The sequence below is a fragment of the Semicossyphus pulcher genome, unplaced genomic scaffold (genome assembly GCF_022749685.1).
Source record: "Semicossyphus pulcher isolate SPU_LCO1_2020_fin unplaced genomic scaffold, fSemPul1.0.p SCAF_11, whole genome shotgun sequence".
NCBI classification, from domain to species: Eukaryota; Metazoa; Chordata; class Actinopteri; order Labriformes; family Labridae; genus Semicossyphus; species Semicossyphus pulcher.
In genome coordinates, this window is record NW_027211615.1 from 27,382,099 (window position 1) to 27,401,805 (window position 19,707).

Sequence of the window (19,707 nt, forward strand, 5' to 3'; positions counted from 1 at the left end):
GTTACCTGCAGCAAAAACGGTAGTTTTTCACTCCAGCGTCTCTCGCTGGGCCGTTCCTTTCAGAGGGAGGGGCGCAATGCATGCAGAGAACACCAGCTTTGACTGACAGCGGCTTTTTCCAGAGGTGAACTGCTCCTTTAAGAACTTTTTATATCTCTAAATGCTAATTTCTTACATAGTTTCTTCTCTAGGGTAGTTTTTGGCTTGTGAGCTCTCAAAACGAGGGTTGTGTGATTTTTGTTTATGACGGTGAATGACGATTGGTCGATTTCAGCGAGAGCAAGGTTCTACGTAGAAACCTGCAGCTGTTCTGAACGGCCCATTTCAGAGGCGACCTTCTTAAACGTGATTCTGGAAAAACACGGAGATATGCCGTTTTCACTTTTTCACTGTGAACAATAAACACACCTGTTGTTTCTAATCTTCTTATTCATCTCAGGGACGCCAGGATTGATCCATAAAAAGCCTCAGGTGGGTCCTTCCTGATGGATGAATGAGAACCTCTTTCTACTCAGAGCTCATGTGGATTTTTATTCCTAATTTAAGCGAAATACAGCTACATACGACACATTTCTGTTGCAGCTTTTGGTGTTTCTGTGATGAATGTTTCTGCCGTTGGAGCTCTAAGAGAGGAGTAATGTAATCAACATTTTGGGAGGGAGGCGAGGGGACAAAAGAGTCGGGAGGACGGAGAGGAGGAGGAGATGGAGGGCGAATGCTTGAGGTGTTGGCCGAGAAACGAGAGGAGTTTCTGGGAAGTTTGAACAGCAGAAGAATAAGATCAGGGAGCTGAAGGTGGGAGGGGGTGAAATTGAAGTGAGAGGGTCAGATGAGGTTAGTGGCTGTTCCCGTTTCCCCCTGCAGAGACAAACAAGCCTGCACAAGTTTTCAGCCTGGATTCAGAAACTCTCAGAGCTCTGCAGTTATCTGTGACGCTCGCTGCGATAACCCGCCTCTGAAACAGACCAGGTTCTTCACACACAATGTTTGCATTAAGATATTTATTCAGTAGAAAAATAATCTGCAGAATTACAACCACTCGACTCTCTGTGATACGCAACATGACGACGGTCTCTATTCAAATTAATGCCACACAAAATTACATTTAAATGAAAGGAAAAGCTCTCAGGTAGAACAAACTGTAAAGACAGCAAATTACAACATATTTTAAAGTTTTTAACACGTACAAAACATCACATTATCTAAGTTTTACTGCGACCTATATATTGTTTTTGGTGTTCATGATTAAATTAACACCAATAACTCAGGTGATGGTCGACATCTGGTAACAATTACATCATTCTAACCTGGATTCAGAGATTTGGTTTGGTGCAACAGAGGTGATGCAGGGAATGAACCGAGGAGCTTCAACAGATGTCACTCTCGAAAAACAACGTGCTGCTGATGGTCCGTGCTTTGCTTTGAGGGGTCAGATGATTGTGGGAACCAGACCTTTGCAGTAAAGTGAGAACGTCGCGTGGGTGCGTGCTTGCTGCCGCAAACCATAAAACGAACAAAGAAGAACTTCCGTTTTTTTGTCATAGTTTTCTTTTATGCTTTAAAAAGGAGAAAAGGAAAATTAGGAGGTATTTCAACGACACTGCAGTCGTTGAAGTTTCCATACCTGTGAACGTTGAGAGAGCTGTTCTGCTGTTAAACACGCCGGCCTGCAGGATCTTTTTTTGGTAAGTTAAGTGTGCGTTTTGGTTAGCGGAAGTGGCTACTGCTTCACCCGCCGATCTCAACCGCGCTGACTCTGGCTCCAAATGACGTGACCATCACAAGATGGCAGCGCCTATCACAGGGGCTATTCTGGCATCACTTTCATACAATGGGAGCAGATGGAGACGCGTCGTCCATCTATGTATAGAGATGCTGATTTTGTCCTGCACATGCTTAAGTGGTGTTTTTAACAAAACATCTCATCCTGCTTTCTTTAACAGTCGTATGTGTCACTCACTTTACATTTTTGTAAACAAAGGCAGCGTGCAGTTAATCGCTGCATCTGACACCTGCCCCCCCGCCAGCAGTTTAAGGCATTAAAAATAACTTTATAGAAATAATCAATCTTGTCACTGACGGTCTGGTTTGCTTTTGTAGGTCATAAAGATCAGTGGTTCTCAAAGTGGGGTCCTAGGACCCCTGGGGGGCTGCGAACCATAGCCTGGGCATTCGCAAAATAATTATAATAAATCTATAACAAATTATAAAATTGTGCTGTATCATTAAAAACTGCATGTCCACAGATGAGGACTATTACTCCCGCCCACGTTAGCTTTGGACCAATAGAAACTGACATGATTGTGACACATCACGTCAATCTGTCATGAATCACTCAACAGTCACAATGAACTGTTAATTTTCTGAAAGCTTTTAAGATCAATGACTTTACAAATTTAAATGTTTTTCTGTTCATCACTATGAAACAGGTCAGAAGTGTTTAATACATTTTACAACACAAATAATTCCAACGGCGTCAAAGAGTGCAAAAAAAAAAATCCTTGGTCCTTGGCTTAGCGACGACTGATGGAGATCAGAACGGGACGTATGTGAGGTCACAGTGACTTTGACCTTTGACATCCAAATGAGTTCATCTTTTACTCAAAGGTTGATATTTGTGCAAAATAAAAAGGCATTTCCTCGTGGCGTTGCTGAGACACTGCATGGTTATTAGTAGTGATACATAACCATGAACAGAAGTAAAAACAAACTAAAAAACTTTGACCTTAAATTCAGGAGCAGCAGAGAATTATGTTCCCCTTTTCAGGATGATTTTAAAAGTGAAAAATTAAACGTGAGCCCTGAGAAAAATCCTACATGTCTGACAGCTACCATCCTCCCTCTGCCACACATTTGGAGTACGACAGCTGGTCCAGGTAGAGCACGGCACACACCTGGCTGACTTTACAGTCTCCTGTGCAGGTGATGCTGCTGTCGTATCCCACCATGTAGTGAGTGAAGTACTTCTCGAAGGCTTTGGTCTGCGGCAGCCTGAGGCTCAGGCCCAGCTGGAGCAGGCTCAGCGGCTGCAGGTCAGTCAGTCCAAAAGCCTCAGTCATGATATATTCAAGCCTCCAGTCGGATCTTTGTTGCTCGTTGGCTTCCGTCAGATTCAAATAGTACTGCCAGATATCCTTCAGAGGAGAAAAGAAGAAGAGGGGGAGAGGGGGAGGAGGAAAGGTCTGTTTGAATGCCAGAAGCTGTTTTTGTGAGCTGATTGACAGCGCGATTAATCATCAACAGAGACTCTGGCCTTCTGTCGGTGATTGGAGGGAGCAAAGTTAAGAGTATTTCAGTGTGGGACATTTTCAGTATGTCAGCATGCACACACTTCTCCTCGCTCCCTGTGTCTTCTCACACTTTTGTTTTGCATTTTTAAGGTTTCATTGTGACCTCACCCACTTTTCTTTTATCATTTTATGTGTGTTTTATATGCGAGGCAGGTATTTATAATCTATTGTCTCTTATGACTGAGACTGTGTACGAGCAGTTTTGTGTATTTTTTGTTATACTTTGTTCTGGATTGCAGAGGTCTTCGCTGGTCCAGAATAAGGGTCAAGTTTGGTCTGTTTTTGTCTAAGACGTTACCGATCCGACCTGCTGCATGCAACAAAAGAGCGACCCCAGAGCTCGGGTGGGTCAGCGCCGAAAAATTGACCTTTTTTTCTCCGGTTCTGAGTCTCACAGCGCCACAGCCGTTTTACCGACACCTGGCAATAATGCTTTCTTTTGTTTTTTAACAGCGGTTAACAAACAGCTTTCAGATGCGCTGCAGCCACAGTCTGGCAGTAGTACAGTATTATCAGGCGCTGGTAAAAACAATGGAACAAATGTAGTTTTAAGATGAGTCGTTGAACTTTTCATTTTTTTATAAATTAATGTCTATTTGAACGTTCGAAACTCAATCCCGAGTTTTTAATGTCGGATACAACATGCTGTTTCAGCCCAGTGTCCCTCTCAAGAATGGCCCAACTCTTGTAAATATGATGCTGTAAGTTTCCCTGAAACTGGATGTTGCATATTTTTCAAAGTTAGCTTGAGCGCGGAGCCCGGCACGTGTAAAATAATGCTTCAGTGGTCCCTCATATTTAGAAGATAAAACGAGTTAGGAGTGAGAGCGTGTTTTCTGTTCGTACCCATTTTATGATAAATGATGTTTAAAAGGCTTCACGTGTATTTAGATTTTGTTTTATATTGTTCTAGTCTTCTATTTTGTCGCTCTTGTGACAAGAGCGGCTGCATGAAGGAGGCTACGCCAGAAGAAGAGCAGCACCGTTTGACCTCTTTAAATCCATCTCTCTCCGGACTCGATTCAGCATAAAAAACATGCCTCGATGGATCTGTGAAAACCTCCAGTGGTTCGTCCCTTAGTCTAAATTAATAGACATCTTAATGCTGAAATGAGCTGGTTGTATATAAGAGAGCTTCTTACCATCATAGCGTAGTCCTTTGGGTTGTATAAGTACATGCGGAAAGCCGGGTTGTTGGAGTACGGCTCCAGAACATGTTTGATGGGTGTAACAGCCGGGGACACGAAAAGAGAATTCACTGGTTTACCTTCAGGGGAAGAAAGACAGCATGAGATCATCAGTGGCATAAAACTGTGAACTCACTGAGGTTGTTACATGTGGCTACATCACAAACTTAGAAGACTTCTGTTTTTTTAAGACCTATATTCACATTACTGAAATCATTGGCCCACTGATGAAAGCCTTTGCATTTGCAGTTGAGAGGGTAGGCGGAGCTAAGCAGCTGCTTTTCCGCTCTCTGCAAGTGTTGCGAGTAAACAGTAATCTACTATGGCTGAACAAACAAAGAAAAGATGGATGACTACAGATACAACTTCAACAAGAAGTGAAAATCCAAAGAAGAAGAAACAAACTCGACGCTCAGATGAAGCAAACAGTCTGAAAAGGAAAGCGACCGTCAGCCAGGAAAATCAAGAGTTACAACCGGAGCCGACCGTGGACGTCACACATGCAGCACTGTCTGGATATCTGGGAAGTGTGCTCCTGCTATTACAGTTTATCGCCACAGGTGCCGCCAGAGAGAACGAAACTGAGATCTTCAAGATTATAACTTTAATGTAGCCCAAGTAAATCATAAGTCACCTCTGTGTGGCTTGTAGCTTTAAGAAAGAGCTGAGCATGATGTTTATTGGTCTTTTAGAAATTTATTTTTGTTTAATCTGTGATTGATTATCGAAAAGGTCAGGGAGGTCAGTCCTTCAAAGAAAACATTATTTATGCTTCAGAGATTTTTCTTAAAGATTTCTCTTTCCAGCTTTCTATTGAGGACATTATCCTGCCTTCATTTCTGTGGTCTTCAGTACTCTTGCAGATTTTCTTTCACATATAGACATAAGTTCTTCAGAACCATGACAGAGTTGCATATCACTCTACACATGGAGGACCATTTTATGACAGTTTAGCATGAATTCATTTTGCTGTGATTAATTCTATCTGCTTTGTAAAGACCTGAGGACAATTTGAGGCAGTAAAACGCACAAATAAATACCTTGTTGGTCTAACAGCACCATGATGCTGTCTCTGTGCGTGTGGCCGTAGAAATGTCCCGCAACAACGTGGCTGTACTTCCTGAAGATGGCGACCAGCCGCTCGTTGTGGATCCTTCTTACAGCCGTGATGTTTCTGGCAAAGGGCAGGTAGCCCACCGGCACGTGGGCTATGACGTACACCTGGAGCAGGAAGTTTAAATCACATTTAAATCCAAAAGCAGGAAGCAAAGCTGTAAGCTCTCTCTGCGACCATCGCTAATGCATCCTTCAATCTGACAACAGCATGGCAACTTAAACTAATTAACACGCAGAGCTAATGGGCAGAAAGGAGTTTAAAACCTTCTCCAGGTTCTGAGCAGCTTTCTCCAGAGTTTTCTCCAGCCACTCGAACTGTCCAGCAGGATCCGTCATGTTCTTGGTGACTTTATCAGGGCCGTAGTAGAGGATTGTGTTGAGACTCACAACCCGCAGACCAGGCTTCACCAGCTGGGAGTAAAAACCTCCTGCAGGAGGAGAACAGACAGAAATGAAGCCTGACACTTACTGATGTAAGAATAGAGTGTTATTATTTGGACCTTTTTAATAGAATATTACACCGGCAGGAGTTGTGATTTCAAACGTTTTTGAAGATAAAACAAAAATTGCGAAGAAGAAATAAATTGTGATTTATGACCCACTTCTAATATCTGTCAAAATGATCACAATGCCATTTATTTTACATATTTAAGCCCTGATATGTATCGTACGACGGCGTATTAGGGTTATAGGGCAGACCGAGCTGGAGGAGAAGGGAAATATTCTGAGCTTAATCTCGTAAATGTTCCACTTTTTCTGGCAAATTTGCGAGATTATGAAGTCATTCATTTGCGGGGATCAAAAACTAGTAAAATCGTGTTCATAGGAACCTTTTTGAGCCGTGACCGGCCCCCTCCCTCTGGATTCACCTGTGTGCTCTGCTGCTCACACAGCATACTTAGCCTGTTTCCTCTGCACACAAGAAGCAGACTTCATAGAGGAGAAAGACTGAGCGACCCTCTGCTGCAGAAACACGTTTCTATGCTCCCTGTTTGCTCCAGGGGTTCCCATCACACATGAGAGTTAACCTACGACCTCCTGACGGATACTGAAAGTATATTTGCTACTTTTTTCTCGCGACTTTAATCTCAGAATTTTCAAGATTTTTTCTCATGTTATTTCTCTTCTCCTCTAGCTCTGTTCTGTGTTTTTACAATAGCCCTAGCATACCGTCGTAAGACTGTTACACGTACAGAGTTATTAAATCATACAGAGTTAGGGCCCGATCAGAGAGAACGTGTTTTAGCAGCTGGGGGTGGCTCTTTGTCCTCTTTTTCTCTGGGAGTCTTTTTACACGCTGCCTTTGCGTTGCAGAGCGCCTTGCGTTGAAACACTTCACCTCAAAGCAGAAAAGCGACCAACGTCATGGCCGTTTTTTTCTCATTGTCCAATCGGATGAATGGAGAGGATCACATGATGTACTCCTGTCATTCTTGTAGGCTGTTGCGTAATCTGTAATCAGCAGGTCTAACCTTAAATATAGCGTTGGCGTTAAAACAAACATAACCTACCACAAACAGATGCTCGGCCGCTCGGCAGGACCAATGGACTCCCTGTAGTTTGTGGTCATATTTGTGATGCTGGGCCCGACGGTTGACAGGAGATCTTCAAATCGACCCCGACTCTGACACTGACACTGAAACGGTTATCATCCAGGCGAAGCTCTTGGGCTAGCTGGTGGTACTCGCCGTGTTCTTTCCTCTTTCTGAGGGTCTCATGTACACACATGGATCTCTGTTTCCCTGTGAGAAGCCTCTCATTCTCCATCAAAGCCAGAGCAAGTGCCCTCCGCCTGTACATATTTTTACTGAGATATAACCAATATATTGAACTCAAAGTTAAGTATTTTAGCAAGCAAAATAAGTCGGAAGAGTAAAGGTTAGATTGGCAGCAAATGATTCGGTGGTTGCTGCCCCCAGCTGCTAAAACGCGCTCTGTGATCGGGCCTTTAAACTGCCATAACATGACCGTGAGCAGCGTCATGGGAGCTGATGTACGAACATGTTACCTTGTGAGAGTGTGAGCAGAGCTTCAGCCTGCAGCCAGGGTTTCCACAGCTGCGCAGCAGCTTGGTAGATGGCATTAGTGGAGTCGGGCATCTGGTCCTAAAGACAACAATGCAAATAATCTGAGCAGAAATACAACAAACAAAATCTAATACAATCTAAATATTGAGGTCATCTCGCCCTACATATTACAGCCTGACTGATAGTACTCTCAGATACACAATATATGGGAATTAAATGCACTTGTTTGGCACAAAAAAAAACAAGCTTCTTATTTTTATAGTTAGAATTATAAACGTTACCTGTGGCCAGTAGTCGTGGTTTCCCAGGGCAGGATAGACGGTCAGGTTGGGGAAGTGCTGTCTGATGGTCTGGGTCATGTTACTGATCACCTGGATCACCAGGTCTGTGGACAGCTCGTCAGCAGGGACGTGAGGCGGGCTGTCACTGTTACACGGGGAACAGAAGATCCAGTGTCAAATGAGTAACCCCTGCAGACCCTCAACATCCCCTCTCACCTGGGCACAAACCTTTGCCACCAGGAAGAAGAATCCGAGTACCAACGTGGAAGCTGTTTAATCCAACCTCCGCAAAGCTGTTGATCTCTTATGCTAACCGTTAGCATTTAGCAATTTCAGTTTGCAGTATATTTTAAGCAGCCTTTTTGTCAATGTCAGATGTAAAGACAAATATCACTTATAATAAATTATATTAAAGATATTTTTAGGTGAAGAAACCGTCTCGCGCTGTGCAAATACTTCTCGTTTTTTTGTGATGTTTTTAATTTGAAGCAACAAAATTCAGCACTGTGCCCGACACTGATTATACCTTCGAGTCAATATAGTTCACCTTGGGCTACAGACTGAATATTTGTATGTTATTTTAATGCCTTCAAAGACAGGAACCCTTTGGATTAATGGTAGTGACTAGTTTACAGACAGATTGTGAGCGTAACCCTGCATATACATGCTCCTGCGATGGTCCCATTTCTGGAGCTTTGTTGTCATTCTTCCTAATTTGTTGCGTTCATGAGCTTTAAGTCGCGACTCACACGCAGAGAATAGGAGGCTGGCCTATTTTTACCGCGAGCCGCGCACGGTTCTCTCGGATCTCTGACAGCAATATTAACATCTCATCCTGTCGTAAAAGTCACAGGCATGGAGAGCAAAGTAGGTCAACACTTCTGGTATGCTTTGTCCCGGGCCATTGTTGTTGTTATTTAAGTTATTTTATTTACTTTATTTGGCTCTGAAAGTACCGTCACATGTGTCGGGCTGACCCCGGCGGTCAGCCAAAAATAAGACCCAAGTTGCGACCGAACCAAAATGATTGCATCAGAGGTTTAGCAGCCTTTTGCAAAGTTTGCATGCTATTACAGCAAACTTAACATGCCCTGTCGCTGCTCCTGACATAAAAAGACCTCCAGCAAAGAGAGTTAAGCATGACTTCATATGTAAAGTAAGTGCAGTAAGTCGTGAGTTACAGTCAGCACTGCCAGCAGAAACCAAAAAGGGAAACCCTGATTTCCCAACACCACTGTATTTCCCCTCCATCCCATCAGAACGGCTGACTGTTTTTTCTCCACACGGTTGTGTCAGCAGCTCTTTACTCAGCTGTACGTTGCAGTAATAACGTGAACTCCTCTGCCTGATGGACTTCCCCTTTAAATTCCTGCTACAAAGCCCAGAACAAAGCCAAAATCTGCTCGCAAAGTACCTTAAGACTTAGAGAAGACTCCCTGTGGTGAAGGATTAAGTGGTGAGTCGTTTTCTTAAGCTTTTGAATTCCTGGCTTTGCTGATTAATAAAGAGATGTATGGAGGCGCTGCTGCTGCGACTGATGGGAACATCAACACTAGTTTCCAGTTCACTCAGAGAATGTTAAGCAGTTGTTTAAGCTACTTGTCATTGTTAGTGGATAACACATCTTTAAGTCCTGATGTGGGCCTTTAAAGTCATTGTAACCATCTTTTTACAAACTGTATATAAAGATGGACGACGCGCCTCCATCTGCTCCCATTGTACGAAAGTGATGCCAAAATAACCCCCATGATAGGCGCTGCTCATTTGGAGCCAGAGTCTGCGCAGTGGAGATCGGCGGGTGAAGCAGCCAAACCAAAACACACACAGCAAGGATCCCGCACACCGTCGTGTTTGACAGCAGAACAGCTTCTCTGTGTCGGTCTGAGGTTAACGATCATAAGTATGGAAACTTCAACACCTGTAGTGATTGTTTTAGTTACGCTTCCTCTCGCTAATCCGGAACAGATCGGCTGCAGGAGCCGTATCTGTCAACAGAGCTGTCAATGATCCTTTGTACAGCATCAAATAACTAATTAAAAGTAAACTTGTCAGAACACTTGGACATAAATCAGCATGATAAGAACTAACTATAATGACAGAAACCATGTTTGAGAAAAATGTATCTGCCGTGTATTTTGATTTTATAGTTTGACTCATGTTCAATCTGTTAACATGGAGGAGGCAGGCTTTATGAGCTATACTGCAGCCAGTCAGCAGAGGGCGATAGAGAGGGTTTGGCTTCACTTTGAGGGAGCTGTCATGTCGGCCATCTTTTTATACAGTCGATGCAAAATACAGAGAGAATGAAGAAAATAAAGATGTAAGCAGCCTGAACGCAACACATTTCTGAGAGTGCATTTTTGTGTTTTAAGTTAAGATGATAATCTTTAAGTAGGATTAAATATCAGGTTGTTATACTCTGTGTGGACCAGACAATAGAGGAGGAAGTTGACACACACGAAAGCACACACAACACTGTACTTCTTACAGGAAACCCAATCACAATGAAAACCCTGACCTTAATCATCACCGCCTCAGCTCTCGTGGGAAAATGAAACATGTCCAACTTCAATGAAAATAATACATTAGCCTATTTAAAGAAGGTTGTACCGTATTTAACCTTTAGAGATGTGCTTCACTCTCCACCATGTTAGTGTTAGTAACTACTTCAATCTGTTCACCTTGCATCTCTTGAGTCAACCCCCAGCACACACACACACCTCTACTCTGTGTCCCTACTCTCTGTTTCTCTCAGCCTGTATGTGTCTGCTCTGCTGACATTCATCCTGAGCTGTACGTTTTACAAAGTCGCCAAAAGTTTTATATTTTTTACCCACAATTCAGTTTTCACAGCAGCAGGTGAGCCGCACCTGAAGGTCAGTAAAGACGTGTAGAAAACCAACGTGGTAATAAATGACACGAGAACTACACAGCTGCACTTAAAAGCATATTTAACACGCACGTACAAGAAGTCGTCTCTCTCTATGTGTGTGTTTGTCTGACGAGCACGTGTGGAGGCGCTGCTCGCAGTAGGTAGCCTACGGCAGGTGCACAGCGCGAGAGGAGGATTTTCATTAATCATTCAATCGTGGATGAAGATGAGACGTGAGAAGTAGCGGCCAAATATACGTATATTAATACACCAGGGCGGCCTGAAAATGAAGGTCAAATCCATGTCATGGCAGAATGTGACACCAGTGACAGTACTGAAACCAGTGAGCCGCCCACCCCTAACCACAACCTCACACCTCACTTGAGGACATTTTTTCAACTTAGCACAGCTTACTTTCCCCACAGACACAGTAGTAAGCTACTCCCAAAGACCATAAGCACACTTAGATGACATGAAAGCTAGCTTGGGTTCCCCTTTAACACTCTGTTGGTGTGCACATTGCTAACTAGCTACAAATACGCTTAAGTTGCTATATTGGCTTTTTCGGTTAAATAAACACGTGCTGCAAAAACTCCCCAAAAGTCACGTGTGACCACTCTGTGCGCGCCTGTTTGTGTGCAGAGCAGTGCTATGAGCTGAAAGCTAATGTTTGAATGACACTGTCGCAACAGGCAGTTGCAATACAGCACGCTAACACAGAGAGTAATTGAGCTTAAAGTTTTGCAGGTACATGGCTTTAAACCAAGACACTGGATATATTTAAATGTTGAGGTTCATGCAAGTAAGAGATGTTTAAACAAATAAGACAGCTATCGATGTCTTAAATACCTGTTTTCAGTGTGGCTACACCACAATGTACTTCACAGAGGAAGTGATAAACATCCGGAGTGACTGCATTTACTAGAAACTTCCTCATTTTTGAAGTCTCAAACCTCAAAGTGGTTTGGTTTTACACACACACACACACACGTTAGACAACTACTGAAAGAACAGGAAATGAAACTAAAGCCACAACCACGGTTTCTTTGAGCTAGTTTGTCATGTTGCTGATCACTTCCGTTACACAAGCTGGAAATGATTCAGTGTTTGGCCTCTTTTTTACATCAAGGAAGCACAATAAAAGCCCTTTAAGAGAAGGAGTGTACTGACCCGGTCCATATGATAAAGTCCTCTGGCTGCGTGAGCGGTGCCATGTGAGAGAAGGCTGACTGGATTAGCCGGTAGGGAGAGTCACACAGGAAGTCCCCGAACAGCCCGGCGTTGGTGGCGGGGACTCCTTTGGAGGAGAAGCAGACCTTGGTGGGGTCTGGGGCCAGGTGGTAGGTGGGGTCCAGGTGGAGGTCAGTGATGTGCCAGAACCTGCCTGGATAGACAGAGGGCAAGTGAGGAAGGTGAAAGGATGAATACATGCGTAGGAGGTGGGGTATTTGTTATTAAAGTAATTTGAATAAGGGTTAAAAACGTGTTTTGCTTGCTTGTGTTTTGTCCTACTTGTCTTATCTCACAGAAGAGTCTTTTTTTCCTTGGTTTAGTTACAATATTAAGTCTTATTTTATGCTGAGTTATAAAACAAACCTCATACTTGTTTGAAAAGTAAATAAAAAACGTAAACAACACCCATAAATAACCATTAGCCCCATTAAATGTACGTGCGGGAGTCTGCGTTTCTCTGAGGAGAGAACTCCGTTTGGAAAACAGTAAATTTAAAAGTTTTTGATCACCTGCAGGAAAAGTCAAACTTTCACAGTACAATGTTGGACTTCATATAAATCCCCGGAGTCTTAGGGTAAATTCGGCGTGCATGACATCCAATAAGAAGCTCTAAATTCAGAAAATATCGAATGTAATATCAACATGTTTCATATTGTTCATAACGTTAAGTTAAGCTTCGGAGACACACCAAATTTATTACTTCACACTGTACATCTTAGCCTGTGTAGTTCACTTGAAAGTAATAACAGGAAAAATAAACTCGGAGTCCTCATTAGCAGGAAAGCTCGCGGGGTTACTACTCACCTGTACCCGGCAGGTAGCTTCTTCCAGCGGGAGCCGCTTCGAGCAGAGCCGCGCCGAACAGCAGCAGCACAAAACACAGAAGTTGTACCATGTTGACTGTGTTAAAAACCCAACGGTACGGTTATCACATCTCAAAGAAATGAACTAAAGTGGCTATGCACTGTAGGTCACTGTCCTCTGATATAAACAGGAAGTGCAGTGGTGACGTGGTCACGTGGCTCGCTGTGTTTTGGAGCTCAGGGGGAGGAACTAAGACACATGTTGGCTGTATTTGAGCTGGAAAAAGTCAGTGGTGGGATGCACTAAGTACAACATAAAGGTAGTTAAAGTCTACTTTAACCACTTGTGCATTTGCATTTAAAGCATATTTAATACATACAATTTCATATATAATATTCTTTACTGGCTTTTTGACTTGCTGCAGCCAAATGAGGCTTGTCACTGTTTTTACAATCTAAAAATATAATCTATAAAACAGTCGCAGGGGCTTTTTTTGATGCTTCCTCGCTGACAACAGTTATCCACACGAAATAAACATTATCCATGGCAGATTTTTACTCATAATGGAGCCTTTTTACGGCGTGATATAACAAGTTAATCAACTAAATGCTAGCGGCCATGCATCCATACATTTTATTTACTCCGTTTTTCTGTGATAACGAGTAATTTCATGGTTGTTTTCTTGAGATCTGGACTTATTTATAACTCGAGATAAACTCGAGATAACAAAGCTGGCCTTATTGTGATAGCGGGATAATTTTCTGTCGATCTACAAAACAGAACAACAGGTTGGTCACTGTGATATCACAAAGCAGGACATGCCATGCTGCCATTGCCCACACTGATGAGATGAGTTAAGCCTGTCTCCATGTTTGTTTTGTGCTTTTGCAGCTCTAGGGATACGAGTTATGATCATCTGATGTTACGGTGGTGCAGTGTTGATATCTCGGATTAAATAAGTCTTTATCACAGGAAAACAAAGTAAATAAAATGCATGGATGGATCTCTTCAATTTGGTCTTGTAATACATTTTTCATCATATGAAACAATTCATTTTCAGTTGCATAGCACCAAATCATAACAAAAGTTATCTCAGGACACTTTACAAACTGAGCAGGTCTAGAGCATATTTAAAATGGTAATCTTGACGATCTCAGTTTCGTTCTCTTTGGCGGTACCTATGGCGATAAACGTTAACTGCAGGAGCACACTTCCCAGATATCCAGACAGTGCTGCATGTGTGACGTCCACGGTTGGCTCCGGTTGTAACTCTTGATTTTCCTGGCTGACGGTCGATTTCCTTTTCAGACTGTTTGCTTCATCTGAGCGTCGAGTTTGTTTCTTTTTCTTTGGATTTTCACTTCTTGTTGAAGTTGTATCTGTAGTCATCCATCTTTTCTTTGTTTATTCAGCCATAGTAGATTACTGTTTACTCGCAACACTTGCAGAGAGCAGAAAAGCAGCCGCTTTGCTCCGCCTACCCTCTCTGGCAGACCAACCACTGCTGGCTGATGGAAAACGCGTCACTAACTGGGCGCCGCTTGTGATTTATTTCAGGGAATGTCGCCACAGACAGCCAGTCTGTAATACTGCAAAGGCTTTCATCAGTGGGCCATAGGCTCGATCACTGTTGTGTTACCTCATTCGGCGATTGATAGAGATTTAACAGACATTTATTTACATGAAAATCTTCAAGATTATTACTTTAAAGAGACCCAACACGAATAGTGAGTAAATAAAATGTATGCATGCATGTCTTATTGCTTCTGTACACCTTAACATAGTGGTTAAAGTAACTGTTTTTGGCTCCTGACCTCTTTAAGGGGTCAAATCAACATTTGACCCCTGAGGTTATAAGTTATGAGCAGTTGAACCAAAGTGTGACCTTTTCCTAATTGGATCATTTAATTTGAAGGATTTTAAAGGTCAAAGAGGAAGAAAAAAGGAAGCCAATCATATGACTGCTCAAAGTTCTCTTGGTCACCCAAAATTACAAAACACTGAAACTTTCCTACTTACACATATTAGTATCTACCAGGTCATGTCATTCGTGTGCCAACAACAAAACAAACCCAGAACCATTTCCCCTTTTACTCTGCATAATCCAAAGTCATTAGATTTCCATGAGACTATTTCTTTATGAGCAAGTAGTTTCAGTAAAACATTGCTAACCATGTGGGGTGTTAGCATGGCTAGCTACCAAAATAGGTAAGTGATATATTTGGGACCCTTTAAGTACATACTTAAACAAAGTTACGTCAAAGTATAAGGGCGGAAGAGTCATTTGAGCCCTTAAAGTAGTCTCATTATACCACACGGTTTGAAGGTGGGAAATATGTGAATGATCTCCCCCGAGTCTCAGGAATGCTCTTAAACGTGCTCTATGACATAATCAGAGACCGTCCGGTTTTATTTCATTGTGCAACTTAAAGAAGAATGGTTTTAGGCTGCATCATTATACATGTCCTTTACTACAAGGTCAGAGGTCAAGCTTTAGGCCAGACAGGACGTAAAGGTCATTATGCAAATACATCAGAGAGGAGACAAACATTTACTTTGTTATTTTATTTCATGTTTTTTTCCCACACAGGGTTACAAAGATGATCCATCCATCACGACAGAAATGTTTCATATAAAAAAAAAAAAAATTCTTACAAAACATGAGCAGCCTGCAGGCGGCGTACATGTGGAGGAGGACGAAGTGCAAAGAGAAGCATACAGTCAATAATAATTATAAAATCAACACTTCTTGGCCGGTCTGGGAGCCGGAGGTCAGTCGGAGCTCTCATGCCTTCTCGTAGCTACGCACCGCGTGGATGTCTTCAAAGGTCAGGTTCTGCAGAGGAGAGGAGACAGGTACAATGATGGGAAGTTAAAAGTGGCTAAAGTGCTCATGTTAACAACATAAAACTGACTTTAACATAACAACTAGTACGTTTAGCAGCTGACAGGTTTGAGCTTTACTTTGGTTAGTACTAGCATGATAATTTGACCAAGTGCTTTAAGTCAAATCAAAACTATTTCCGTTTTAAAGCTTCAGAGACAATGAAACTGAAACTTTATAAGATTTATTTCTTTGCCAAATTCTGCAACATCTGCATGTTTTCCTTTTAAACATGAAAAGGCAAATTATTTCAGACATTAACGATACATTTTCTGCAAAAATCTGATTTTCTTTTGTTTTTCTAATTTAATTTTTAGGCCATTTTCGCCTTTTTTTTTGCAAGACAGCTGAAGAAAGACAAGAAAGGAGAGCAGGGGGTGATGCAGCAAGGGGACGAGGGCGGGAGTCGAATCTGCAACGGCTGCATCAAGGACTGTATCCTCTGTACGTGGGGTGCCTGCTCTACCCACTGAGCCAAACCAGCGCCCCCCAAACAAACGTCTGAAAACTCTGAAAAATGTAAATCTTGTTGTTAAGTTCAAATAATGCCCCATAAACGTCACAGGTGATGATTTTACCTGCTGTATCTTTCTTTGGGACACAAAACTGTGGCTACAGAACACACAGTCTTCATTTCTACTAATTCAATCTCAATTTAAGTTGTTTAAAGTCGAGAAAAAAAAGAAAAGAGGAAAAAGGTATCCGATCTATTCTTCTCACCATGACCATCTTGCCGTCCTTGATCTCTCTGACGAACTTGGTCTCTTTGCCGTCCCACTTCTGGACGTGGACCAGCTTGTCTCCCTCCATCGTCACCGTGGACTGAAAGACAAAGGTTTTTTTTTTTTTCAACAAGTGAGGCGGAAAATCTGCACATTAGGATGCTGCCAAATGCTGGTCTATTTCCGGAGGTCTGAAGATGCCAATTATTGTCAGCGATCCAATAATAGAAACAAAGAAACCCTCCAAAAAATCAGACTCCAAGTGCATGCAGAACCTAATTTGGTAAAAGGTTGATTTAAGCTTCTTATCTGCTAGGAGGTAAGACACAGGGAAAGAACGATTGTAGATTAAATCTTTCATCAAATAAGACTTTTCAAGGAGTTTAACGATGAGGATTAATTAAATGATTCTATTTAAAGCCCAGTTTAGTCAATCCTGAAGTCTCCAAACTGGTTTAATGTGGTTTAACGAAAAATGCTTGGATTTGCATCTGACTCTAGTGTTTGGTCCCTTCTACTATGTTATACTACTTTTTATGACTAAATAACCAGAATATATATTAAAATAAATAAATAAATTAGCTTTGGTGTCGACTTACTTTGCAGTTCCTGTCATCAGCGGTGGATTCGTCAAACTCCTCCCCCAGCTTGAAGGAGATCTCTGTGTTTTTGAAGGTGCTCTGGGTGCGGATCACCACCTTGTCGCCCTCCTGGCTGATGATCACAGTCGGCTTGGTCACATTTCCGACCTGTCGGGTGGCAAAACCCACACCTGATGCAGGAAACATGGGGGAAAAAATATGTTAGCGGCCTGTTTTACTACAACCCCTGAACGTTTCATTTGGTAAAGGCACAAAGAAAGGGTCTGACTCCAGGATTTCTGCTTTGATTTTTTCCATTTATGAGTCAAATTAAAGGAAAAATAACCTACTATAAAAACATAAAAAGGAAGGAACTCACCGAGTGCCTTCATGTACTCATCAAAGTTCTCACTGTCGACCAGTTTCCAAGTGGCACAGAAGGCGTCGACCATGGTGACGGTTTGCAGAGAGGCAGAGTAAATCTCCAAAGTGAACTGAGCGAGCTGCAGCTTCTGCAAGTTTCCCCCCTGAGTTATTATTCTGCCTCTTATCATTATGCATGCAGGTGGGCGGAGCCGGGCACCCCATTGGCTCAGGAGATTTTCTCTGAGATGTTATTGGATGTTTAAATTGGGTCACGGTCTTACGGGCCCCTTAAAGAAAGTTAAATTAGCCCATTTGTAAACCTAATGATGTAATTACTCTGGTTTATGGGTGTCAGTGGGTTTGCAGAGGTAAAGTGGGGTGTCTGCTGTGTTTTAATGCACCTGTAAAGCACTTTGAATTATAGTGTGTCTGAAAGTTGTTATATAGATTAAAAAAAGGCCTGCCCTCGCTTTGTAAAAAGATGAAAAACTTAGACGCATTTCACTAAATAAAAGAATAGAAACTGGACGGGAAACGTTCAACACCAAAGTCCCTTTAAAAAGCTGAACGTTTGTGATTTATGCCTCAAATGTGTCTAAAATAAACTGCCAACGGTTAATGACCAAAGGAGCTAACTCATATTTACGTTTCAATGACTCTCCTCATGTTAATCCCTGTTAGCCTCTGTTAGCGACAGTTAGCTTCCTGTGTGAGGAATGTGTCCTGTAGGGAGCGTCAGTGAAGCAGAATCAGCTTGTTTGACAGCTCTTTGTCCTCAACCTGCATTAACAACCCCCCCACTGCAATCTCTTCATGCTCAACACACACACTAATTACTGTCTCTGAACGTATGTGTGTGTGTGACAGAGAGACAGTTAGTGTGTGTGTGTGTGTGTGTGTGCTTTCTCACACAATGTAAGTGTATGTTAGTGTCATGTCTGTGAGGAAGGAAGTTTTCTTGTGGTCATTAAAGGAGGCAGAAGTTTATGTTGCTCTGTTAGACCAGTTACAACTCATGATGTCTGCTGATTTAAAGAGGAAGTGTTTACTCCTTTCCCCTCTCAAGTCACTGGTAAACATGATTTTAAAGGGATTCTACGGAAGCCCTAAGCGCACATGCATCCATACACTTTATTTACTCATAACGAGGAATTTACAGTTGTTTTCTCGAGATCATGACTTGTTTTTCTCGTCATTATAACAACGCTCGAGATCTCGAGGTAACAATGCTTGTCTTCTTGTGATCTGCCGATCTAGAAAGCAGAACAACAGGCTGGTCACTGTGATATTACCATAGACTGTATAAAAAGATGGCCGACATGACAGCTCCCTAAAACTGAAGCCAAATCCTCTCTATCGCCCCCTGCTGACTGGCTGCAGTATAGCTCATAAAGCCCGCCTCCTCCATGTTAACAGATGGGACATGAGTCAAACTATAAAATCAAAATACACGTCAAATACATTTTTCTCAAACATGGTTTCTGTCATTTTAGTTAGTTCTTATCATGCTCATTTATGTCAAAGTGTTCATTTTTCTGACAAGTTTACTTTTAATTAGTTATTTGATGCTGTAAAAAGGGGGTGTGACCTCATGATTGACAGCTCTGTTGACAAATGGGGCTCCTGCAGCCGATCTGTTCTAGATTAGCAAAGTGGAGGACGAACAGACCTCAAACTGAAACAATCACTACAGTCATTGAAGTTTCTATATCTGTGAACGTTAACCTCAGACCAACACAAAGAAGCTGTTCTGCTGTTAAACACGCCGGGCGAGTCATTGGATATTACAGACCTGGACATGCCACGCTGCCATTGCCCACACTTAAGAGGTAAGCTAAGCCTGTCACCATGTTTTGTACTTTTGCAGCTCTGGAGATACGAGTGATGATCATTTGACGTTGCGGTGGCGCAACTGGAAATTACTCGCTGTCACGGGAAAACAAAGTAAATATAAAATGTATGGATGTCCGCTTAGGACTTCCGTACTTTTTTGATAGTTTATGTTTTCAAATAAAACCAGTCCCAATGCAGCACATGTTGCATCCCAGGACTGATATTTCTACGCGATACATAAAGTGGATGACCCCGGAGTGGTCATTAAGAAAAACTGTCAATAAAACGAGGCCATGATTTACCATCTCGAGCGCACAAAATAGCATTTCATGCGCATTTATTTTTTCATTCTATGACCACTCCGGGGCTCCGTAGCTTCTGCAGCATGCTTCGTCACCAGACACCAATCCTGCAGCAGCGGTTTCAAGCATTAAAAATAACTCTATAGAAATAACCAATCTTCTCTCTGATGGTCTGGTTTGCTTTTGTAGCTCATATAGAGGCATCTGTT

The 19,707-nt window shown here is 42.3% G+C and overlaps 2 protein-coding genes across 2 annotated transcripts; both read right to left on the reverse strand.

Annotated features, from left to right (window-relative positions):
- Window positions 1-986: 986 nt before the first annotated feature.
- Window positions 987-12,984, reverse strand: smpdl3a (sphingomyelin phosphodiesterase acid like 3A). The gene is made up of 8 exons (XM_069656443.1): window positions 12,811-12,984; window positions 11,944-12,157; window positions 7,902-8,046; window positions 7,602-7,698; window positions 5,858-6,021; window positions 5,518-5,698; window positions 4,433-4,557; window positions 987-3,134 (listed from the first exon to the last, which is right to left on the reverse strand). The coding sequence occupies exons 1-8, from the start codon at window positions 12,899-12,901 to the stop codon at window positions 2,829-2,831; spliced, it is 1,323 nt and encodes a 440-aa protein (XP_069512544.1). The 5' UTR covers window positions 12,902-12,984; the 3' UTR covers window positions 987-2,828.
- A 2,376-nt stretch (window positions 12,985-15,360) lies between these two features.
- Window positions 15,361-17,492, reverse strand: LOC138612929 (fatty acid-binding protein, brain). Its single transcript, XM_069686463.1, has 4 exons — window positions 17,377-17,492; window positions 17,016-17,188; window positions 16,415-16,516; window positions 15,361-15,646 (listed from the first exon to the last, which is right to left on the reverse strand). The coding sequence occupies exons 1-4, from the start codon at window positions 17,447-17,449 to the stop codon at window positions 15,596-15,598; spliced, it is 399 nt and encodes a 132-aa protein (XP_069542564.1). The 5' UTR covers window positions 17,450-17,492; the 3' UTR covers window positions 15,361-15,595.
- Window positions 17,493-19,707: the final 2,215 nt, after the last annotated feature.

Bases quoted from the DNA above. Each gene is read 5' to 3' on its own strand.
- smpdl3a (XM_069656443.1), bottom strand. From the start codon at position 12,901: ATGGTACAACTTCTGTGTTTTGTGCTGCTGCTGTTCGGCGCGGCTCTG. The intron at 7,699-7,901 runs GTAACGTTTATA...TGTTGTCTTTAG, and splicing joins ACCACGACTACTGGCCACAG to GACCAGATGCCCGACTCCAC. The intron at 5,699-5,857 runs GTTTTAAACTCC...TTCCTGCTCCAG, and splicing joins CTGCTCAGAACCTGGAGAAG to GTGTACGTCATAGCCCACGT.
- LOC138612929 (XM_069686463.1), bottom strand. From the start codon at position 17,449: ATGGTCGACGCCTTCTGTGCCACTTGGAAACTGGTCGACAGTGAGAAC. The intron at 17,189-17,376 runs GTGAGTTCCTTC...TTCCTGCATCAG, and splicing joins TGAGTACATGAAGGCACTCG to GTGTGGGTTTTGCCACCCGA. The intron at 15,647-16,414 runs GTGAGAAGAATA...TCTCCTCTGCAG, and splicing joins AGGACGGCAAGATGGTCATG to AACCTGACCTTTGAAGACAT.